Genomic DNA, 19781 nt, shown 5'->3' with positions numbered 1-19781 from the left:
AATTTCTTGGTTTTCCCCTCCATGTAACACAAATGCAGGTTATTACCACCAAATAGTTCTTACCAATTTCTGATCCAAGAGTTCCCTTGTCTTCTGTTTTAAAATTACAAGGCTACGAAGTTGAACATTGTCATAAATATAGTCAATGAGTCATAAATATAGAATTGGGTCGCCTGTTCCATGACGGTCACAAAATAAAAAAACGACAAAACATTAAGAAGAAATTCTCTTTTTGGTTGCCTCTAGCGTGAACATTCTAGAATCTTAAACAAGTGGTGCACTGAGCTATTGCCCTCCCTACGACAACTCTGATTAAATCAAAATGGCGGGTCTCTAATGCAGGCTTTAGATTTCAGCTTTGAGAAAATAATTAACTTAATTTCAACAGATATCATCTTGTAAAAATTTTCGATGGAGTTCAACCTTAACGTCTTCAAAAATATTTTAAATATTTTAACTTCAATGTTGTTTTTTAAGGAGTTTTTCTTGTTTCTTTTTTACGTTATGTAAAAAAAATGAATATCTTCACCCTTTTTGAAGTGTTCTTACAATTTGAAACTTTACAGAGTTATGTTTTCCCGAAGATAGTACAGTATTTCTTGTATATTTAAAAAAATAACCTCCACAAATATTTTTTCTGCCATCAGCAAAGTTAATGCTTTAATGAATGATTTTTTTTTCTTTTTGTTTAGTAAATTTGATTTGAAATTATTTTACCCACCATATAGATCGATTCAAGGAATCAAGCAAAATAAGAGCAAAACGCAATTTTGCTCTCATTTTGCTTGACTTTTTTTTTCTCTTTTGCTTCTATGCAGTAAAAAAAAAAGTGCACAGATATTTTTTGATGATCCCCTAAATCTTCCTCGTGCAATTCTTTTTTGAAAAGAATGAATAATCAAGTGATCTGAACTATGAACATGCCTAAAGTTACTTAGGAGTTGCGTTAGCAAAGCATTAACTTCCATTTTGAAAATACATGTTTAAATTGTAGTTGCGGCACTTGCTTCCATGCAGTGGATTGATTATCACCTTTTAACAAAGGCTGAGTAAATAAAGACATGAATACAAAGATCCATGAACCACGATTTTCTTTTTTGATAAGTTTGCTTTACCTTAAAGCATAGTTTAATACTTTGTATGAGGAAGTATTTCATATACTTGTTTGATCAACGAAATACCATCCATAATATTTTTATAAAAGCTGCAATTACATTCTAGAAAAAACATTGGTAAGTTTTGTTAAGCATTTTTGTTAAATGTATCTGCTCTTTAACTTTTTTTAACTATCTGGTTCAATGCATCTCAGTAACGATTAACATTACTCAAGGTTAAGACTGCTTCATTTTCAAATAGATCAAAGAATGGAATGAAATAACTAAAATTTTACACACACTCATATAGCTGCCCTTGCTTTAAAATGGCATTTTTTTACAATCACTCGTGCCAACTAACTCTATATTCAAATATTCATACGTTAATAAATCGTTGCATATTCTTGTCTTTTCTCCTTTAAGAGCTTCGAACTATTATTTAATTGAAATTTAGTTGAAATTATTTCTTTATTATCCTAAACGCTCAAACCTTTTGTACTTAAAAGAACAAGTTCGGGCCTTTCTTTTTTTCAAGATTAATTTATTTTTGGAATATAAACTGGGGTTGAACAGAAATATGGTAACATTACTGTACTGGCTCTATGAAAACATTTTTTTTATTTAAACAAAAAAGGATTTGGAATGCTTTCATGGTAAAACTTTTGGAACGATTTAATAGCTTTTGGAAGTGGGACTCTTTTTACCCATACAACTTTTGCACTGACCAAAATGATCATAGGAAATTAAATGTTTCTCTTCAATACCACTGTATGTAAAAAAGCATTCCAAAATAAATATCGCAATACTATAGAATGACTTCAAAATTGCTGGTATCGAAATTAAAACGAAGCATCACTTTTCTCTCCTCATTTTGTTCCATCCAAACTTTGCATGGTAAACGAGACTAAACATTTCTAAAATCTTCAAGCAGGATCTTTCAAATTGTGCCAGCAGTTTTGCCGTGAAAAATCTTCTAAAGCATTTGCCGCTATAAAAAGATTGAAGATTGTTTCTATGTAGTTAGTAAGGAAATGTTTCGCTATTTTTGTTCAACCCTTGTAACTTTACGTAAAATTTTTATTTATTTACTTATTTATTTTCGTTTCAGTTGATTTTCTAAGTCCGATTTAGAAACCATTCATTTCTTTAAATATATATATATATATATATATATATATATATATATATATATATATATATATATATATATATATATATATATATATATATATATATATATATAAATACAAGAAAACACGAAGAAAGTTAGGAAAAACAATAATTTTATTTTCTGTTTTTACATGTTATTTTTACTTATTTTTACTTTTTGTGATATACTTTATTTATTGTTATTTTTATTAAAAAAATTTTTGAGTGCTCCTCACACTATTGTATTAATATATTTTGCTTTGGTTTTATTGATACAATATCAGAAAGCACTCTGTTTTGCGGATATAATCGTGTGGGCTGAAGAAAAGATTATATCTTTTCTTTCCAGTTTTTTAAATAAAATTTCATTCATTTTTTTTATATATATATATATGTATAAACTGTTGTTTGTTATTTTTTACTTATTATTCCCCCCCCCCCTTTTTTTTCTTCATATGTCTATAATTTTTCTTTGTTTTATTCTTCGTTTTGAACTTATATATATATATACATATATATATATATATATATATATATATATATATATATATATATATATATATATATATATATATATATATATATATATATATATATATATATATATATATATATATATATATATATATATATATATATATATATATATATATATATATATATATATATATATATATGTATATATATATATAAGTTCAAAACGAAGAATAAAACAAAGAAAAATTATAGACATATGAAGACTTATATATATATATATATATATATATATATATATTATTTCGCAGTTTTAGAAGTGTCTAATTCATGCAATTTTTTATACTTAGCATTTATAATAATAATCAAACAAAGTGGTTATAGTAAAGTATCTATTTCATAAAAAAGTATAGCTCTACTGGAGGAAAGAAATGTTATTTTTCCTCTGTTGCCAGCTCAGTAATTTTCTTAAAGAAATGTACCTATTTATAATTATGCTAATTCCTTCCCTCTAATTCTTATTTTTTTCGTTTTGCCTAACGAGCATTTATCATTCTGAACAACTCCTAGCCATTATATATATTGCCTAATTCTCTAAAATCACTGGATATTGTATAGTATGGCGACATTTCCCACTTTGCAGATAGTAAATAGAAAGAAAAAAAAAAGATTTTATTGGGGGGGGGGGGACTCCGAAAAGTTCATGCTGATTTTTGAAAGGCAAGAGCTCTCCGAAAGGTCCATCTAAATATTCAAGTGGTATTAAACTATTCATCAAAGCAGTTCGATATTTTCCTGATTTTACAACTACTCTAATTCAAATAATATTCATGTAGCATGTATCAAACTTTTGGGTATGCAATCAATTTTCAAATATCTTTGGTGATCAATAAAATTTAATAATCTATTTTTAAAAACAAGAAATATATATTTTATAGTAGAAATCATGAACTTTATAGACGAAATTAAAACACATAGACACACTAGTTCTCTAAATTTCACCCATTAAAAAAATCTTTAATTTGCTAAATATTTGTAAAAAAGATTAATCTCTCCTTTATTCATCAAATACAAGACAGAATTTGCTAGTTTTTTAAAAATCTTAGCATGATTTTTCTAAAAAAAAGTGGTGAATTATATAAGCCTACGAATTGTTTAGAAATAATGGTGGATGAAAATCTACTACATTGAATTTATTAAACCAAGAATCACAATTAATAAATTACCACTTGAAAATATTTATTCGCTGTCCGGAGCAAGTTGGCATCTATGCGTGTATATATAAAACTTTAAAAAATAAAAAAATTTCTCAAATTATGTGTTTCTAATAATCTTGGCTTCACTTGTCACCGGTGATCCCCGTGGCGCTACGAACAAACTCAGCATTCAAAGTGTTTATGAATTTAATTCGATGATGATTGATTTTATTTCCTTTTATTTTCTGAATTATGTCGTTGAACTGCCAAGCCGATTTCGGGTTTTCGACTACTAATGTCGGGGGTCTGTCCAGACATTTTGTGAAAGGTCCGTTTTTCGTGAAATTGTGAAAAAATTTACTCACATTTTTTCAATCAGGGTCCGCTTTTATGAATTTGTGCAAATAGGGTCCGTTATTGCAAAAAAAAACTTTTCCAAGGAGTTTTTAAATTTTAAAGACATACATGATAATGCTCAACACTGTAAAATTATAATTAAAAAAATTAAATTTTAAAAAATAAACAACAATTGCTGCTTCTAAATTAGAGATGCAACATAGAAATATTTGGTATTTAGCCTATACTGCTGAACGCAGAATATTAATTTCGGACGAATAATGGAAGAATCGTCTGCCGAAGACAAAACTTAATTCGTTTACATCCATCTTACTTGTTTTCTGCCCTGGAAAGGGTTTATTCGATTAGCAAAATAATAATGAAGGTAAACAAATTTGTGAAGGGTCCGATAAAAAGAAAAAATCATTTTGTGAAGGGTCCGTTTTTAAGTTAAAATATTTTGTGAAGGGTCCGTTTTTATGAAAAGATATTTTGTGAAGGGTCCGTTTTTATGAAAAGATATTTTGTGAAGGGTCCGTTAACGGACCCAAATTTCTTCTAAACAGACCCCTGAATGTTCAATTCCTTAACCTTGTATTTTTGAACTAATGCAGAAAACAAGGAAACGCCTGTATCAGTACTCCCAGAGGTATGATTTGTTATGGGAACATGGAGGACCTTATGACTCTACAGATTTAACGTTCATCAATCACCATTTACTACACGGGGAGTCTTCATTCGGCGGAGATCGATCCCACGACCACTTAGACATGGGCCCAGTGCCCTACCAGCCTGGCTATCGCGGATGGATTCAAATAATGGATTCAAATTGATCATTAATCGATTGGAATTTTCTCTGCTTATCGTAAATATCGAAGGTATTTTTAAAGAGTTTTAAATATTGATCTACAAATGTACCCCGCCAACGACGCCCATAGTATAAATTTTGCAGGCACTTAAATATTTTTGGCAGAACTTTGGGAGCTCCACCTGTAGAAAATCGGCACGAACTTTCAGGACGACCCATGAAGCGTAAGTCCAAAATCAAAGATAATAAATTAAACTAGCTATAGTAAAGGAACGATATAATAAATATGGGTTTCAATGACAAAAGAGACACACTGTAATAAAAATAAATAACAGGTGTAGTTAAAGAACGATGTTAAATGGAGAGAAAAAAACTGCAGGAGGAAAATATTTACAAGCAGTTCCCAAGGAGAACCACTTCCTATCTACGAGTATTACTTGTAAGATGAATAAACTTGATGAATACTTTATTATCTATCAATCAAAAATCATTTCACTTGTTAATTCTGGACGGGGAAACATAAAGAAAAGAACTTTCAAATCACGATTTGAATAACCAATCAGTATTTCACAAGTCTTTCTGTCATTTATTTTGGAAGATAAAAATTATTTGTTTGTCTCTCTCTATTGAATAGGCCTGCTATTCTGCGTAATGAAGGATAGTTTTAAGACGTAAAAATATATATATTTATTGAGGAAATCAGATTTTGACTACAATAAAACGCATAAATAGTGCTGAATTTTATTATTATTATTTGAAAATGCTTCCTGTGAAATGTAAATCTTAAAAATGTGTTTTTGTAATTTTTTCTTAAATTTTAAGACTTCTAGGGGTTGGACAAAAATATAGAAACATTTTTATACTAACTATCTATATTAATAATCTTTATTTTAACTGCAAATGTTTTGGAAGAGTTTACATGACATGCAATTATCATGCTGGAACTTTTTGGAAGGGATGTATTTTTTACCCAAGCAACATTTACATCGACCCAATAAGCGTAAGAAGTTAAAAGCAGACCGGGATAGTCTGGTTGGAAGGGAGCTGAACTCACGTTCTCACGAACGTGAGTCCAGCGCCCTGCCACTACTAGCTTAGTGGCAGGTTACACACTACCAGCTTAGCTCAAGTTCTATACCTCATATTTTTTTCATTATGGTTTTATCACCCTACTCCATATAACTACTCAGTCAGAACTCAATGATCCACACGAATACTCCTTTACTTCATTTGCATTCCACATCATTGAAACACCATAAAGTTAAAGATGAGGGGGTAAAATGCCGGCAAGCGCCCTCAGATACCTAGAAATTTCATTTAGTTCAGTTCTATTCAGCATAATTTTAAAACTAAAAAAGTAGGAAGTTTTTAACTTCCTCTCCTCAATTTGGTCGATCCAAATTTTGCACAAGTAAAAGGATCATTATTACTAAAAGCTTCAATCATGATCTTTCAAATTGTTATATTAATTTTGCCATGTAAAATCTTCCAAAATATTTACTGCTAAAAGAAAGATTATTTACATAGAGTTAAAATTGTCCAAACCATGTAAATAGAACAGCAATGGCTCAAGAGATACAGCGTTCGCCTTCCAATGAGGTGAACTGGGTTCAAGTCCTAGCGATGGTTGGTAGATGCGAATTCCTCATCCGGCTTGCACCGATCATACTGCTGACGTGAAATATCCTCAGTGGTAGATGGATCATGGGTTAGAGTCCCCTTCCCGTCAGGCAAACTGTGAGAGGTTCTCGTGGTCTTCCTCTCCATGTAACGCAAATACGGGTTAGTTCCATCAAAAAGTTTTCTATTATGGCAAAATTTCTTTCTATACTTGATAGGAGTCCCCTCGTCTTCTTGATTGGGTTCAAAATTAAAAGGCTACGTAGTTGAACATTAGTAGTAGTAAACTCGAAAATTGGGACGACTGTTATAAAATAGAATAAAACCCTGTAAATAAAAATCAAATCGATAATTATTAACAGAGAATGGTTAGATTTTTTTATTTTATTTATTTATTTATTTATTTTTTTGCACAGTAGAAAATGGTTCCTTACTTATAATTATTTTTTGACGAAGAATGAGCTCAAAATGATGATAGTTGGAAAATAAATAGATTATGTTTTCTCCTGATAAGACTTTTTAAAATTTAAATTGTATCTAAAACTAGAAATTATCCAATCCAGAACGCATTGACAGGAAAAAACTATCCAGTACACATTTTTGTGTATTTTTGATTGTTTTTAAAGCATTTAAATGACTCTGATAAGTTATTGTGAAAAGAATAGTGAAATGTTCTTTTTTTTTTTTTTTTTACTGGGCCAAATTAATTCTGTTTTGCATATCACTACCAAAATAGATGTAAAAGAAAATATTATCATATTTATACATTTTTTACGTTTCAATTTTTGAAAGCATTTATATTTTTTTAAAGCATGCTTTTTCTAAAGAAATATTAAAGTTCCAAAAATAGTCGTTAAAATGAACTGAAAAAGAGAAGCAAGTACGCAGAGACGCCAACTTCCTCCGCTTTGCAAAAAACATTTTCTCATATTCTCTAGTAGTAATGAAATTTAAATTATTTTAGTGAAGTACTTTTCATTTTAAGTAATTTTTAGATCCAAAACATTTAGATAAAACATATTTTGAATTAACATTGATTATATGTATGATTGAACTAACAATAATTAAAGTAAAAGCAAAGTAAGTCTGTCAAATTAGAAACGACTACATTTAAGTTATTGTTTTTTATTTAATTACAACTTGATTCTGATTTTGTACGAATGCTTTTCTGATTCACCCGTCCCCAAGGGGTTAAATGAGATGGCTTAAAAATTCATCTTAAACTGAATAAGTCAGAGAAATATTAAGTATATAGGAATAATATAAATTTTGCCACAACTTTGATCATCATGTGATTAGACACTTAAATATACAGAGTTTGCAGAAAAATATGGAAGCACTTCTATACTAACTCTATGCAAAAAAAATTATTTTAGATGCAAATGTTCCGGAAGATTTTACATGGCAAAGCTGTTAACACTATTTGAAATATCATGCTTGAAGCTTTTAGGAAAGGTGCCCTTTTTATCCTTGCAAAATCGACCAAAATGAGAGCAGAAAGTTAATTTTTTTCCCTTCCTGTTCTAACCTCACTATGATTTTTAAATCATTCTTTTATAAATATCGCAATTCAATGGAATGATTTTAAAATTTGCTGGCATTAAATCCAGATAAAAATTATTTACATCCTTTCCTCCGATTTGATCGATCCGAATTTTGCATGGGTAAAAAAAGACATCATTTCTATAAGCTTCAAGTATGATCTTTCAAAGTTTTACAATGTAAAATTTTTCGATTTAAAAATGCTCAATCCGAATTTCGAATGGGTTAAAAAGACATCATTTCGAAAAACTTGAAGCATGATCTTTCAAAGTTTCATCATGTAAAATCTTCCAAAACCTTTGCTCCTAAGAGAAAAATTGTGGTTAGTATATAAAAGTATTTCCATATTTTTGTTTAATTTATTTAAATATTCGATTGGTCTAAGAATATTTTAAGTAAATTTATAAATTCAAAGGAAAAAAAATAGATACAAAAATTTACAAAGCAACTTTAATAAAAATAAAATCGTATGAAAAATCTGTGTAGTGTCACCCATAGAAATGTTTTAAGATTTTAGATCTGCATTTACACTAGCATTGTCAACAAATCTAAGTATAAATGTAAAAATGTAAACGTAGAACAATAATGCTTATTTGATTATCTAAGGAATCATCCTTTGATTACCGCTTTAAAATGTAACCATTTCCTTATTAGAAAATAATGATACTTTCTTCATTTACGAAGTTCCTAACTACAGATTCCATACACGCTTGTGTTATATTAATTTCTAAACAAGATACGCGGTTGGTTGTGTCATAAATGTTTTCTTCCCAAAAGCGGAAGCAGTTATCTTGGAGGATAAGGAAGCAGGTACACAACTTAACATTTCCTTTGACTTTACAGCCTCTTAAACGTGTCTTATTCTAAGAAATGTAACCAGTTTATAATGACCCATATTCTTTGCTCAAAATATAACATTTGCTTGTTTTTATAGCTATACTATGTGTGTATTAAGAACAAGGGATGATATAAGGTGAAGGGGGAAAAAATCGGACAAAACCTGAACCCTGAGTAGGTTTCATTTTGTCATTATCAGCTATGTGAGTGAAAATAACATAATTATTTTATATTTCAATCATTCAAAGTTTTTATTTTCTTCGTACTTCATTTCTATGGGTTAAAATTTTTTTTAGAAATCTGGATATCACTTTAAGACCCAATGTAAATTAAAAGTAATTATCTTGTATAAATAGCTCGAAACGTTGAAAGTGCTAGAAAAATTATTTTGTTATAGACATTAAACGTAATCCATGCGCACTGGAATATAAAATTAAATTATAAATCCAATTTTATGTTTGTAACAGATATTAAAATCGCAGCTTTCAAAAAAGAGAATCTTTATTCAGTTTAAACTTACTTTAAAATGAATATTCTACTACTATTTATTTATTGGGTTAATATCTTTCCCACAAAATAGTGCAGGCTGTGTTTTAAAGCGATAAAGTGTGTATAAAAAATGGAACATGGACGAAAAAAAACGGTGGTAAATAATTTAATCAATATTCAATTCTTTAACCTTCATTTTTAATTAACTGAAAGAAATAAGAAAACTTCACCAATTTTAATCGATTAACACCTGCCCATGATATAAGTAGTGACTATCCAAAGGACATGATATTTGTTTATAATTACACTTAAAAAAAAAATTAACGTTAAGAGTTTCTTAGTCTGTTTAGGGATTCATCTTGTGAGCATTGAAGGCCTGCCAACTACTACACTTTTTGCAAAATATTTTATAGAGTGGTAGACATTTAAAAACCAAACCTTTCATAATTTTTTGGTAAATTTGCCAGCTATTTAAAAGCCTCACCATGAAAGACTTGGAACAGAGAGGTGTTGCATATGAACTTTTAAATCATTCATATGTAGTTGTGTGAAAAATAAGTTTAAATAAAGACAAAATAATGCATAGCTATCCACTAGAATAACTTATTACAAAAAGCGTAGAAAGTCGGCAACCCTGCCATTGTATTTTGCAACTGTTGTGGATGTAAATATTTTTATTCTAGATATAGTGATATATTAATAATTTACTCTAGATATAGTGATATATTACTAACTAACTAATCAAGTTTTTCAGAGTACCTATCCATGAATGGATATCTGCTCTTTCATCTAAATTGAATAATATGTGGTGGAAGGGAAGGGAGGTGCTGCGTTAACATTAAGTTAAATCTCAGAATGAACAATAATTGATAAAATCAAGTCTGGGTCATACATAAAAATAAATCGCAAGTTGATACATAATAAAGTGAACAAATTGATGATAAAGATAAAGAAGGAATATTTACACTATTTACAAAAGGGGGAAGACTCCCTGTGCACTCTCTCGCCTCCCCCCGGTATAGCCGGGCTTCATTGGTGCAGAGAACACAGTTTGTCTAGGGCAGTGGGGATAGTCATGATTATCCGAAATGCTTAGAGAGAACACAGTCGCTTAAGAAAAAAGCGGTTATCGGGCTGAAATTTTTATTGTCACCTATGAAATCAATATCTAACAACTTATTGAATTTGCAAGTTGAACAATTTTTGGCACCTTTAAAAAAGGATGCATTGAGTTTAAAAAGGCACTCGTCTATTTTGTCGATTTTGAGGTCATTATAGAGGGTGTTATTTCTGACAAACCAGGGAGCCCCAGTGATTCTAGTGATATATTAATAATTTATTCTAGATATAGTGATATATTAATAATGTAAAAAAGTGGTAGAAACGCAATTCACTTTTATTTATTTATTATCTCTTTAACTATTCAATCGTAACTACCGCTATGAATTATATTTCAAACATTGATATGTAAAACCAAACCATTCCTTGAATTTAATTTCAATAGAAAACTGAAATAAATATACAATGAATCGTTGCTAATTTCAACTTCTATGAATAAAAGTTAGAATTTTATTAACAGTTAGCACTGTTTACATTCTTAATCGCCCATGTCAATCTAGTGAATGTACATTTTTGTCTGAATATGAAGTGCAATGTACAGTACAGTGTACAGTCTGAATGTACAGAGCTTTAAAAAAATGGACCACCCTGAATAACTTTTGATCTAATGATCTGATCTTTACGTTCTAGGACTCAATCTTAGTAGGATAATTTTAGATATGCTCATTAACTAGTACAGACGATGTTTTTAAGTTATAAAATCAGATACAAACCGTGCTTTGTTTGAATAAACTTTTTTTTTTTCAAATTCGGATTTCTGGCCCCCTAAATATAAGGGGAGAATCTGAGAAATATGGTCTCTGTAGATTAATAACATTCCATAAGAAAAATCCATAATTTGATGACATTAGTATTAATTTTACTTTCTAAGTATTTTGCCGTATCTAGTGAAATAATTTAGTGAATTGAAAGATTTTAGCACACAATTATAAAATTCGTTTATGCAAAGATAATTTCATGTAAGAAACAACTTTTAGTCGAGATTTATTGTTTTTTTTTATCACATTATTTATTAATAACAGAAAAATTTTGAACTGTATGGTATACAATTTTTTACATCATTTTAAAGAATGTAATTTTACATAGCGAAATTCAAAATTTGAATAAAATCGGTCGAATAGTTCTCGAAAAATCGTATTTGAAATATACGAGTTTCGTTACGAAAATTCTTACCAAACCGTAGTTAAAAGTTAAAGATATGTATTCTTTACAAATTACCTTTGCAGGGCTGCCAATTTTCTTCGCTTTTTTTAAAAATTCATTCTAATAGTATCTAAGTTTTAATTTAATGTACTATTTTTTATTCATTTAAACTTATTTTTCACACCACTACACTTAAATAATTTAAAAGTTCATATGCAACGCCAGTTTTTTAGCCCCTAACGCCATACTTGCCAACTTTTAATCCTTTCGAGAATGATTTTCCCCAGTGGTAGTAAAATGGAATTTAAATTACAATTTTAGGCAGAAATATACGCTATATTATGAAACAATTTATGACCACTACCACGACTGTATTACATATTAATATATATGCTTAATTTTTTTAAAAATAGTGGTGGTCAAGTAGATTATAAATTAAGTCTATAAATGCAAGAAATACACAGAAAGCATACATTTTACTACCACTTTAAATATATAAATAAAATTTTACGCCAAATGCGTAAAAATTGGCAGGTATGCCTTACGCGGTGAGCCTTCAAAAATGTTGGTGACTCTGTGGTCGGTGGTCCAAAAACTCTGAAATCTTTGACTTTTAAATGTCCACCACTGTATATAATATTTAGCAAGAAGCGTAGTAGTTGGAAGGCCTGCATTTATAATTCTTTAAAATTACATTTATTCAATGTTTTATTTATAAGATTTAACTTGATAAATTTCTTTTTAAAATTCTTTAGGGAATGACTTTTAAAAACGTTGTTTTGAAATATCTATTCGAGTCATTCCTATTAATAAAGTAAGTATTGAACATTGCTAAATAGATAGAAGTTAACTAAATAGTTAAGTTCTTTCAATCTTAAATAGAGTCCTAGTCCTAGTGTTTTGATTTTATTGGGCACCTGGGCCGCGAAGCGGCCCCTATCCCATTCATCTGGAATTTTAGAACAGTTTTGGTTGAGCAATGAGGTAAGCAGGCAATGGAGTTGCTTTTATGAATGTTTCAAGCTCTTTGCTTGAATAACTAAAAAGGAATCAAAAATAAATTGAGCAGCTTGCTCTAAACTGTGTTTGTTTGATTTTGGAGTTATTCAGAATTGTATCAGCATGAGTAAACGTTATTTTCAGAAAGGTTGATGAAATTATTTGTTTTGATAGTTATGATATGACGCGTCGGAGGTGAAATGTGCAGCTATTGGTCTGTAGTTTTTATCTTTGATATAATTTTCAAATTTAAAGATTTCATTAAAATTTGCTGTTTTACATTCTATGGCTTTATCGAAAAAATCTGCGTTTAACTTGTATATATGCTGTGATAGAGTTGGTATTTTGAGGTCTGCATGTATATTGGTATTCCGGATAAACCATCTTGCACAGGTTATTTTTCTAAGGATCTTGTTTTGGCAATCTTAAATAGAGAAGAAAGTGATACACTGTATCTGTTTCAGTAGATTGTTTTTAAAGTGCCATAATAATTAAAGTAAAAAACGCTTTTTCCGACGCTAAGTATCTATTAAATTAAATGCTACTTTTGTCGAAACGTTTACACAAACAATGAAAGCTAAGTGAAGTCATTGTTTGAGAGAAATTTTACGATTACAAAAGAAAGGTTCTTCATCGGTAAAGACTGTACAGAAGAATGAATAATAAATTTTAACTCTTTTTAGAACTGTGTGTACGTCGAACACGCGATCTGAACTCCAACTGTGGTGCGCTCACTCGTCAACTATAGCCAACCAAGACTTTTATTTATTTGTTTTTTAAATTATTTCACTTTATTTCCACTTCTTTTTTTCTTTTAATTCTAACCCTATAAATCGCGCATACATGACATTTTAAATGCTAGGGAACCCCATCCCTGCTCGATGCGTCCGCCAACCCCTGAAACAGTTCTTTTCGTATAGCTTCCCAATTTGAGCTCGCTTCGCTCACTCATTGGGCTCCTTTTGTTACACACACACACACACACGCATATATATATATATATATATATATATATGTATATATATATATATATAAGTTCAAAATGAAGAATAAAACAAAGAAAAATTATAGACATATGGAGAAAAAAAAAGGGGGGGGGGTGATAATAAGTAAAAAAATAACAAGCAACAGTTTAAAAAAAAAGAGGATGAAATTTTATTTTAAAAACCGGAAAAAAAATATGATCTTTTCATCAGCCCACACGATTATATCCGCAAATATATATATATATATATATATATATATATATATATATATATATATATATATATATATATATATATATATATATATATATATATATATATATATATATATATATATATATATATATATATATATATATATATAAACATATATATATATATATATATATATATATATATATATATATATATATATATATATATATATATATATATATATATATATATATATATATATATATATATATATATATATATATATATAAACATATATATATATATATATAGAGAGAGAAAGAAAGAGAGATTGATAAATAGATAGATATAGATAGATCAATAACAGTTAAAAATATAGATAAAATATGAAAAAAGATGTGAAGAGTTTTTTCAAAAGAGGAGAAATAGTATTGAAAAAAATTTTTAAAAAATATTCAAAAATTTAAAAAAGAAACTTTAAAAAAATAAAGAAAAGATATAATCTTGTCATCAGCTCCGAATATATCCGAAAAAAGTGTTTTCTAATATTATACTAATATAGCCAAAGCAAAATATATCAGTAATAGGAAGAGAAGCACCAAGAACTGAAACGAAAAAAGAACTTATTAAGCAAAAAAATGAGAAATAAAACAAAAAATGCAGAATAAAGCAATTAAGCAAAAAATAGAAAATGCGAAATCCTTACCATGCTTTCTCTATATTTTCAACTTATTTTATACCCGCATTTGCGTAACATGAAGAGGAAAACCACGAAAAACGCCCACGGTTAGCCTGACGATAAGGGAACTCCAACCCTTTAACAGTCTACCTCGAAGGATATTTTAAGTCAGCACTGTGGTCGGTGCAAGCCGGGTGCAGAATTCGTATCGCCCAGCTATCATTAGGATTCGAACCTGGCTTCACCTCATTGGAAGGGAATCATCCTATCCCCTGAGCCATCGCGGCTGGGCTTAAATTATTACCCGGGTCACCTCATTGAGAAACGAAAGCTTTAGCCGCTGAGCCACGAAGGCGAAAGTCTAACATTATTCGAATAGAAAATTTTAGGTTCAAATTCCAACACACTTTTCACTGATTTTGCTTCAGCCATGGGATCTTGGGCGATTAGATCTTTCGCCTTCCAATAAGGTGAACCAGATGACGTAAAATATCCTCAGTAGTAGACAGATCATGGGTTAGAGTCTCCTTGCCATCGGGCTAACGGAGGGAGGTTTTCGTGGTTTTCCTCTCCATGTAAACATAAATGTTCCATCAAAAAATCCTCCACGAAGACAAATTTCTCCCAATAATTGATCCAGAAGTTCCGTTGTCTTCTGGATTGGGTTCAAAATTTCAAGGATACGGAATGGAACATTACTAGTCGTAAACCCAAAATCCGGTCGGCTGTTCAATGACGAATCTATATATATATTTCTCTTACACGGCACCAAAAAAAAAGCCTCATTACAACTCCCCGAATGGCAACGTTAGAAAATCGACCAATGATTGCTGCTAAAAATGTCACATCGCAAATCTGGATGAGGTGGCTCAACATATAGCGCTTTTAAAAACGGAAACTGAAATAACCAGAGAGAGCATCAGCATGTTGTTCAATTCAGCTGTTGCAATCTCATACTATTAAGCTAGGCAGAAGTGAGTAATCTTTGTCTCTATTTTAGTATTTTGTCGAAAGCGCTTTTTTTCACGAATTTATATAGACTAAACCAGTTTTTAGTCATGGACAACTTAATGTTGGCATCTCTAGGGTTAGATCATTTGACAGCCTAACAATGATAGCTCCAAGTCCAGAAATTTATAATTGTGTGCTTAAGGAAGTTCTTAATCTTTAATAGTAATTATTTTTTTGCTATTATTTTTTTGCTAAGCCCTTAATCTTTCTCAGTATTTGTTCGCATTTAGTATTTATTGCAAATTAATGTTTAGTTTCTGCAAGTTTTTCTTTTGTATGTCAAACTTCTAAGACTTATACTTACGTTTTTAACAAAGTTGTGAATCGTTCATGGTTATTATTTTTTAAAAACATACCGTTTTGTTTATGCAGGTTTTTCCATTGCAATTCACTTATTTCAATTTTTAATAGACTTAATTATAACCAAAATTTTAACATTTTTGAAGAGATATCAGTTTTAGAAATTTTATCTTAAGATTTGATGCTATAGCACATTTTTAATAGGTTTAACGAATTATATGTCATTTATTTGAAATCAAATTTATTTTAATGACTCAGTATTTACTAAAAAGATGTATTTTTTTTAAAAAAATAAAAGTTGTTATATGGATTTGAATGATTGTTTTGAATTCTTAGAATTTTGTGCATTTGCAATGTACCTAAGTTAGTAGCGAGCGAAGCGAGCTTGGTTTGCGAAGCAAACCATATAAGACTGCGTAGCAATTTTCGGGGGTTGGAGAGCGTTAGCGAGCAGGGGACGCAGCCCACTAGTATAAAATAAAATATAAGATAAAGAATGATTTTGCTTTTCATAAAGTTTCAGTCTTTTTTTTTCTTCCTCCAGCGGCTGTTCTAAGCATTCATAAATAACTGAATATGCAAATGAGAAACTGTTATCAATGATGCAAATTCTGTTATGTATAAAATTAATCGTTGGATCTCTAAATCAGTAGTGGCTAAAGTCTATGATGAGAAGATAAAACGCCGCAGAACTTAAAGACAAGCAAAATTATAAAATACACGAGTCATGAATTTCGTACATCCAAAATATTTAAAAGCAAAGCAGATGTTCTATCTCTTACTATAAATCGTTATTTTCGCAATATCTGACATTTATCATTTCTTGAAGAATAGATTTTAAGCTACAGCATAAAACTTTTTTTTGGCTTCCCACGTATGTATAGATCTTTTTACCTTGGAATATAATTTTAACCCAATTTGGATGCAGTTTTTTATGCTTTCGGATTCAGTATATTTGTAGTGGTAATGATGTAGTAAATGATTTTACAATTGTAATCAGGAATTGTTTTATATATGCAAAACGGTAATATGTTTAACCTATGCAATATTTATTATACGTAACGAAGCAAAAAGTATCTGCGCGAAAAAAAAAACCTTATTACGTAAATGTTAAATCTAAGTTGATATTTTCTGTCGTAATTTATTATTTTGGAATTGAAATTACGTTATAATTTGACTTCAGATCCTATATTTATATTTTTATTATTAAAACATTGAGTCGACAGAAGTTTCTTCTAGTTAAATTTTAAAAAGGAAATACTAGCAGTATGACTTTCTAATTTATTTTAAAACTATTGCCTTCAGTATAAATTTGTTTTTGTATTTTTAAGTTTAATTTTATAACAAAGCTTAGAGAAAGACTTAATGTATGCTGAAAAGATAAATAAAGTTAAATCATTTAAAATAAAATTACATTTAAAAGTGGTAGTGATAATACTTCACTTTTCAACAATTTTCAATAGATGTAAATTTATATAACTCATTTGTCATTTCCTTACCACAACATATTTTTAAGAAAAGGGATTAGTTTCTTTATGTTTCAAAATCGAATTTTCTATATTTAACAAACTTTTGTAATGGCTTTTTTCTTTCAGGAGCTTTGCAAACTTTGTTAAATAAGAACTTAAAAGATAATATTTTCTTTATTCACTTTTTAGGCTTCATTTAAATTTCATTTGGCCATAGACAGACAAAATAAATAAATAATTCTAAATTAAACAGCACAAATAGTAATGCCACTAAAATTAATTTTTTTCATCAATATTTAAATACAACATTGATTTTCTAAGAACTAAAAAAAAGTTTAATAATTATAAAGAATGCACAGCTGTTCCATTTGTCATTTTAGAAGTGAACAACAATGAAAAAATCAATCACTTCGAATGATAGTATAATGATAACACGTTAGTGTCTTCCTTTTTTAATGTTTTTCTATATAATTTGCCATTTTCCATCAAAATATTGATTTGTAAGATATTTTGATTGAAGATCGATATGTACTCTTTTCAGATACTAAAATTATAGCTAAAAATAAGTGCTATATTTCGTAATACGGTACTTATATCTGACAAATTTTTTGTTACTTGAGTTATTTAAAATTAATGTCAAGAAGGAGAAAAATATTTATAATATTAATTTCGTGATTATCCAAACTATGGAAACTGCAAAGTCCAATAAATCATATTTTATTTATTTTTGTGTTTTTCATTTTAGTTCGCACGATAATTTCAATCTTGCAAAAGAAGAATTTTAATCTATTATATATTAAAAGATGGCACTTGTTTCATTATTATTATTATTATTATTGACACATTAAAGTAAACTGTAATAGAAAAAATTTACAATGGCAGCTATACATTTGTTACAACTGAAAGTATATTAAAAAAAAAATCATAAGTCGTGTACTTAGTTCTGATCTTGTAACATATCAGCTTACTAATTTTTTACGTAAATGTTTCCAATGGTAAAAAAAATTTCTAAAACACGTTCTGGTGCAATGCAGATTGTCTGGCAACACAAATTCAACAAAAGTTGCAAATTCAAATACAAAAACCACTTGAAATGTAAAACTAATTACTTTTAAACGCTTAGCAATCACTACACAGGGCTTAACTGTATCACTTCACTTATAGTTGTCTGTAGTCAGAACTCCCCTCGCTACAAAGTCTAAAACCGTCTGCTGTTATGGAAACAAGAATATCGCATTTCAGAGAGAGGAACTTCGATGATAGATAATCTATCATCGAAGTTCCTCTCTCTGAAATGCGATATTCTTGCCAACGATTTCTGCCAACTTTTACGCATTTCGCGTAAAATTTTATTTCTATATTTAAACTGGTAGTAAAATGTATGCTTTCTATAAATTCCTTGCATTTATAACTGAACTCAGTGACGCGACAGCCCATAGAGGGCCAAGGTCTACTGTGCCCATCTCAGTTTTCTTGACCTTGGGCTCTGGGGTGCAGGAGCAGATGTTCCGGTCAGGTGGTCAGCCGAACGCGGAACCCCCAGTGTTTAGTTCCCAAACATGCTTGGTACTCATTTATCGACCCACTGAAGGGATGAAAGGCTGTGTCAACCTTGCCCGACCCGAGGATCGAACCAGGGACCTGTGGCACGACAGAGCGAAGCACTACCGCTCAGCCACCGGGCGTCCCTTGCATTTATAAACTTAATTTATTATCTTTTTGACCACCACAGTTTTTAAAAAAAATAAGTATATATATTAGTATGTATTACTGTCGTGGTAGTCCGCAAAGACACCCTCCGATGTCTTGATAGCGACCATTAGGTCTTGGGCTTCTGATTAGCGATGGTGCTCGTACTCGACCGGGATTCATGGACCTTGCATTCAAGATTTCGGACCATTTCATGCTGACTGCTGATCGACCATTTTCCTTTTCGAGTGAGTAATACGTATTTCATTCTCTTGCACTTATGTTTGGATGTAGCAAAGGAGGTAAAGTTTAGATTCGACCATTTCATTTTAATTACTGCAAAAATGCTATCTCGGCGCTGCGGACGTGGCGGCAAGATTACTCACACGCTCATCAAGAGAATTGTAATACCGGTGATATATCCCAACTACATAAAGCCAGATGCTAAGCCCGGTGAAATTTTGAAGATGAATATGGACACTTCCATTGCTGGTCCAAAAGAGGAAGTTATTGCACGCTCAGCGATTTTAGAGTGCCCGAAGGAGCTGTAAGACCATATTATTCGGCCAATTCAATTCCGGTACCTCAACAAATTACGCCTGAAACGCCGACTACTTCAGCTGACGCCCCAGCTATGGAAATCAAC

General features: G+C 30.0%; 1 protein-coding gene across 3 annotated transcripts in view; it reads left to right on the top strand.

Annotated features, from left to right (window-relative positions):
* Positions 1–19781, top strand: part of LOC107443419 (carnitine O-palmitoyltransferase 1, muscle isoform) — an 83953-nt gene that overhangs the window by 19469 nt on the left and 44703 nt on the right. The window contains exon 1 of one of the 3 annotated variants that reach the window (XM_071180721.2): positions 8914–9029. The exons of 1 other annotated variant lie outside the window; for it this stretch is intronic. In XM_071180721.2, the coding sequence (XP_071036822.1) occupies positions 8979–9029 (51 nt within the window). In that variant the 5' untranslated portion in view covers positions 8914–8978. Of the gene's footprint in view, positions 1–8913; positions 9030–9158; positions 9260–19781 lie in introns of those variants that run through there. One more of the 3 variants, XM_087149789.1, reaches the window with a different exon arrangement.

The sequence above is a fragment of the Parasteatoda tepidariorum genome, chromosome 8 (assembly GCF_982258835.1).
Source record: "Parasteatoda tepidariorum strain Cologne lab strain chromosome 8, Ptep-v5.0, whole genome shotgun sequence".
In the NCBI taxonomy this organism is placed as follows: Eukaryota; Metazoa; Arthropoda; class Arachnida; order Araneae; family Theridiidae; genus Parasteatoda; species Parasteatoda tepidariorum.
Note: the sequence above shows the minus strand (reverse complement) of the source record. Positions and strands in the feature narration are given on the sequence as shown.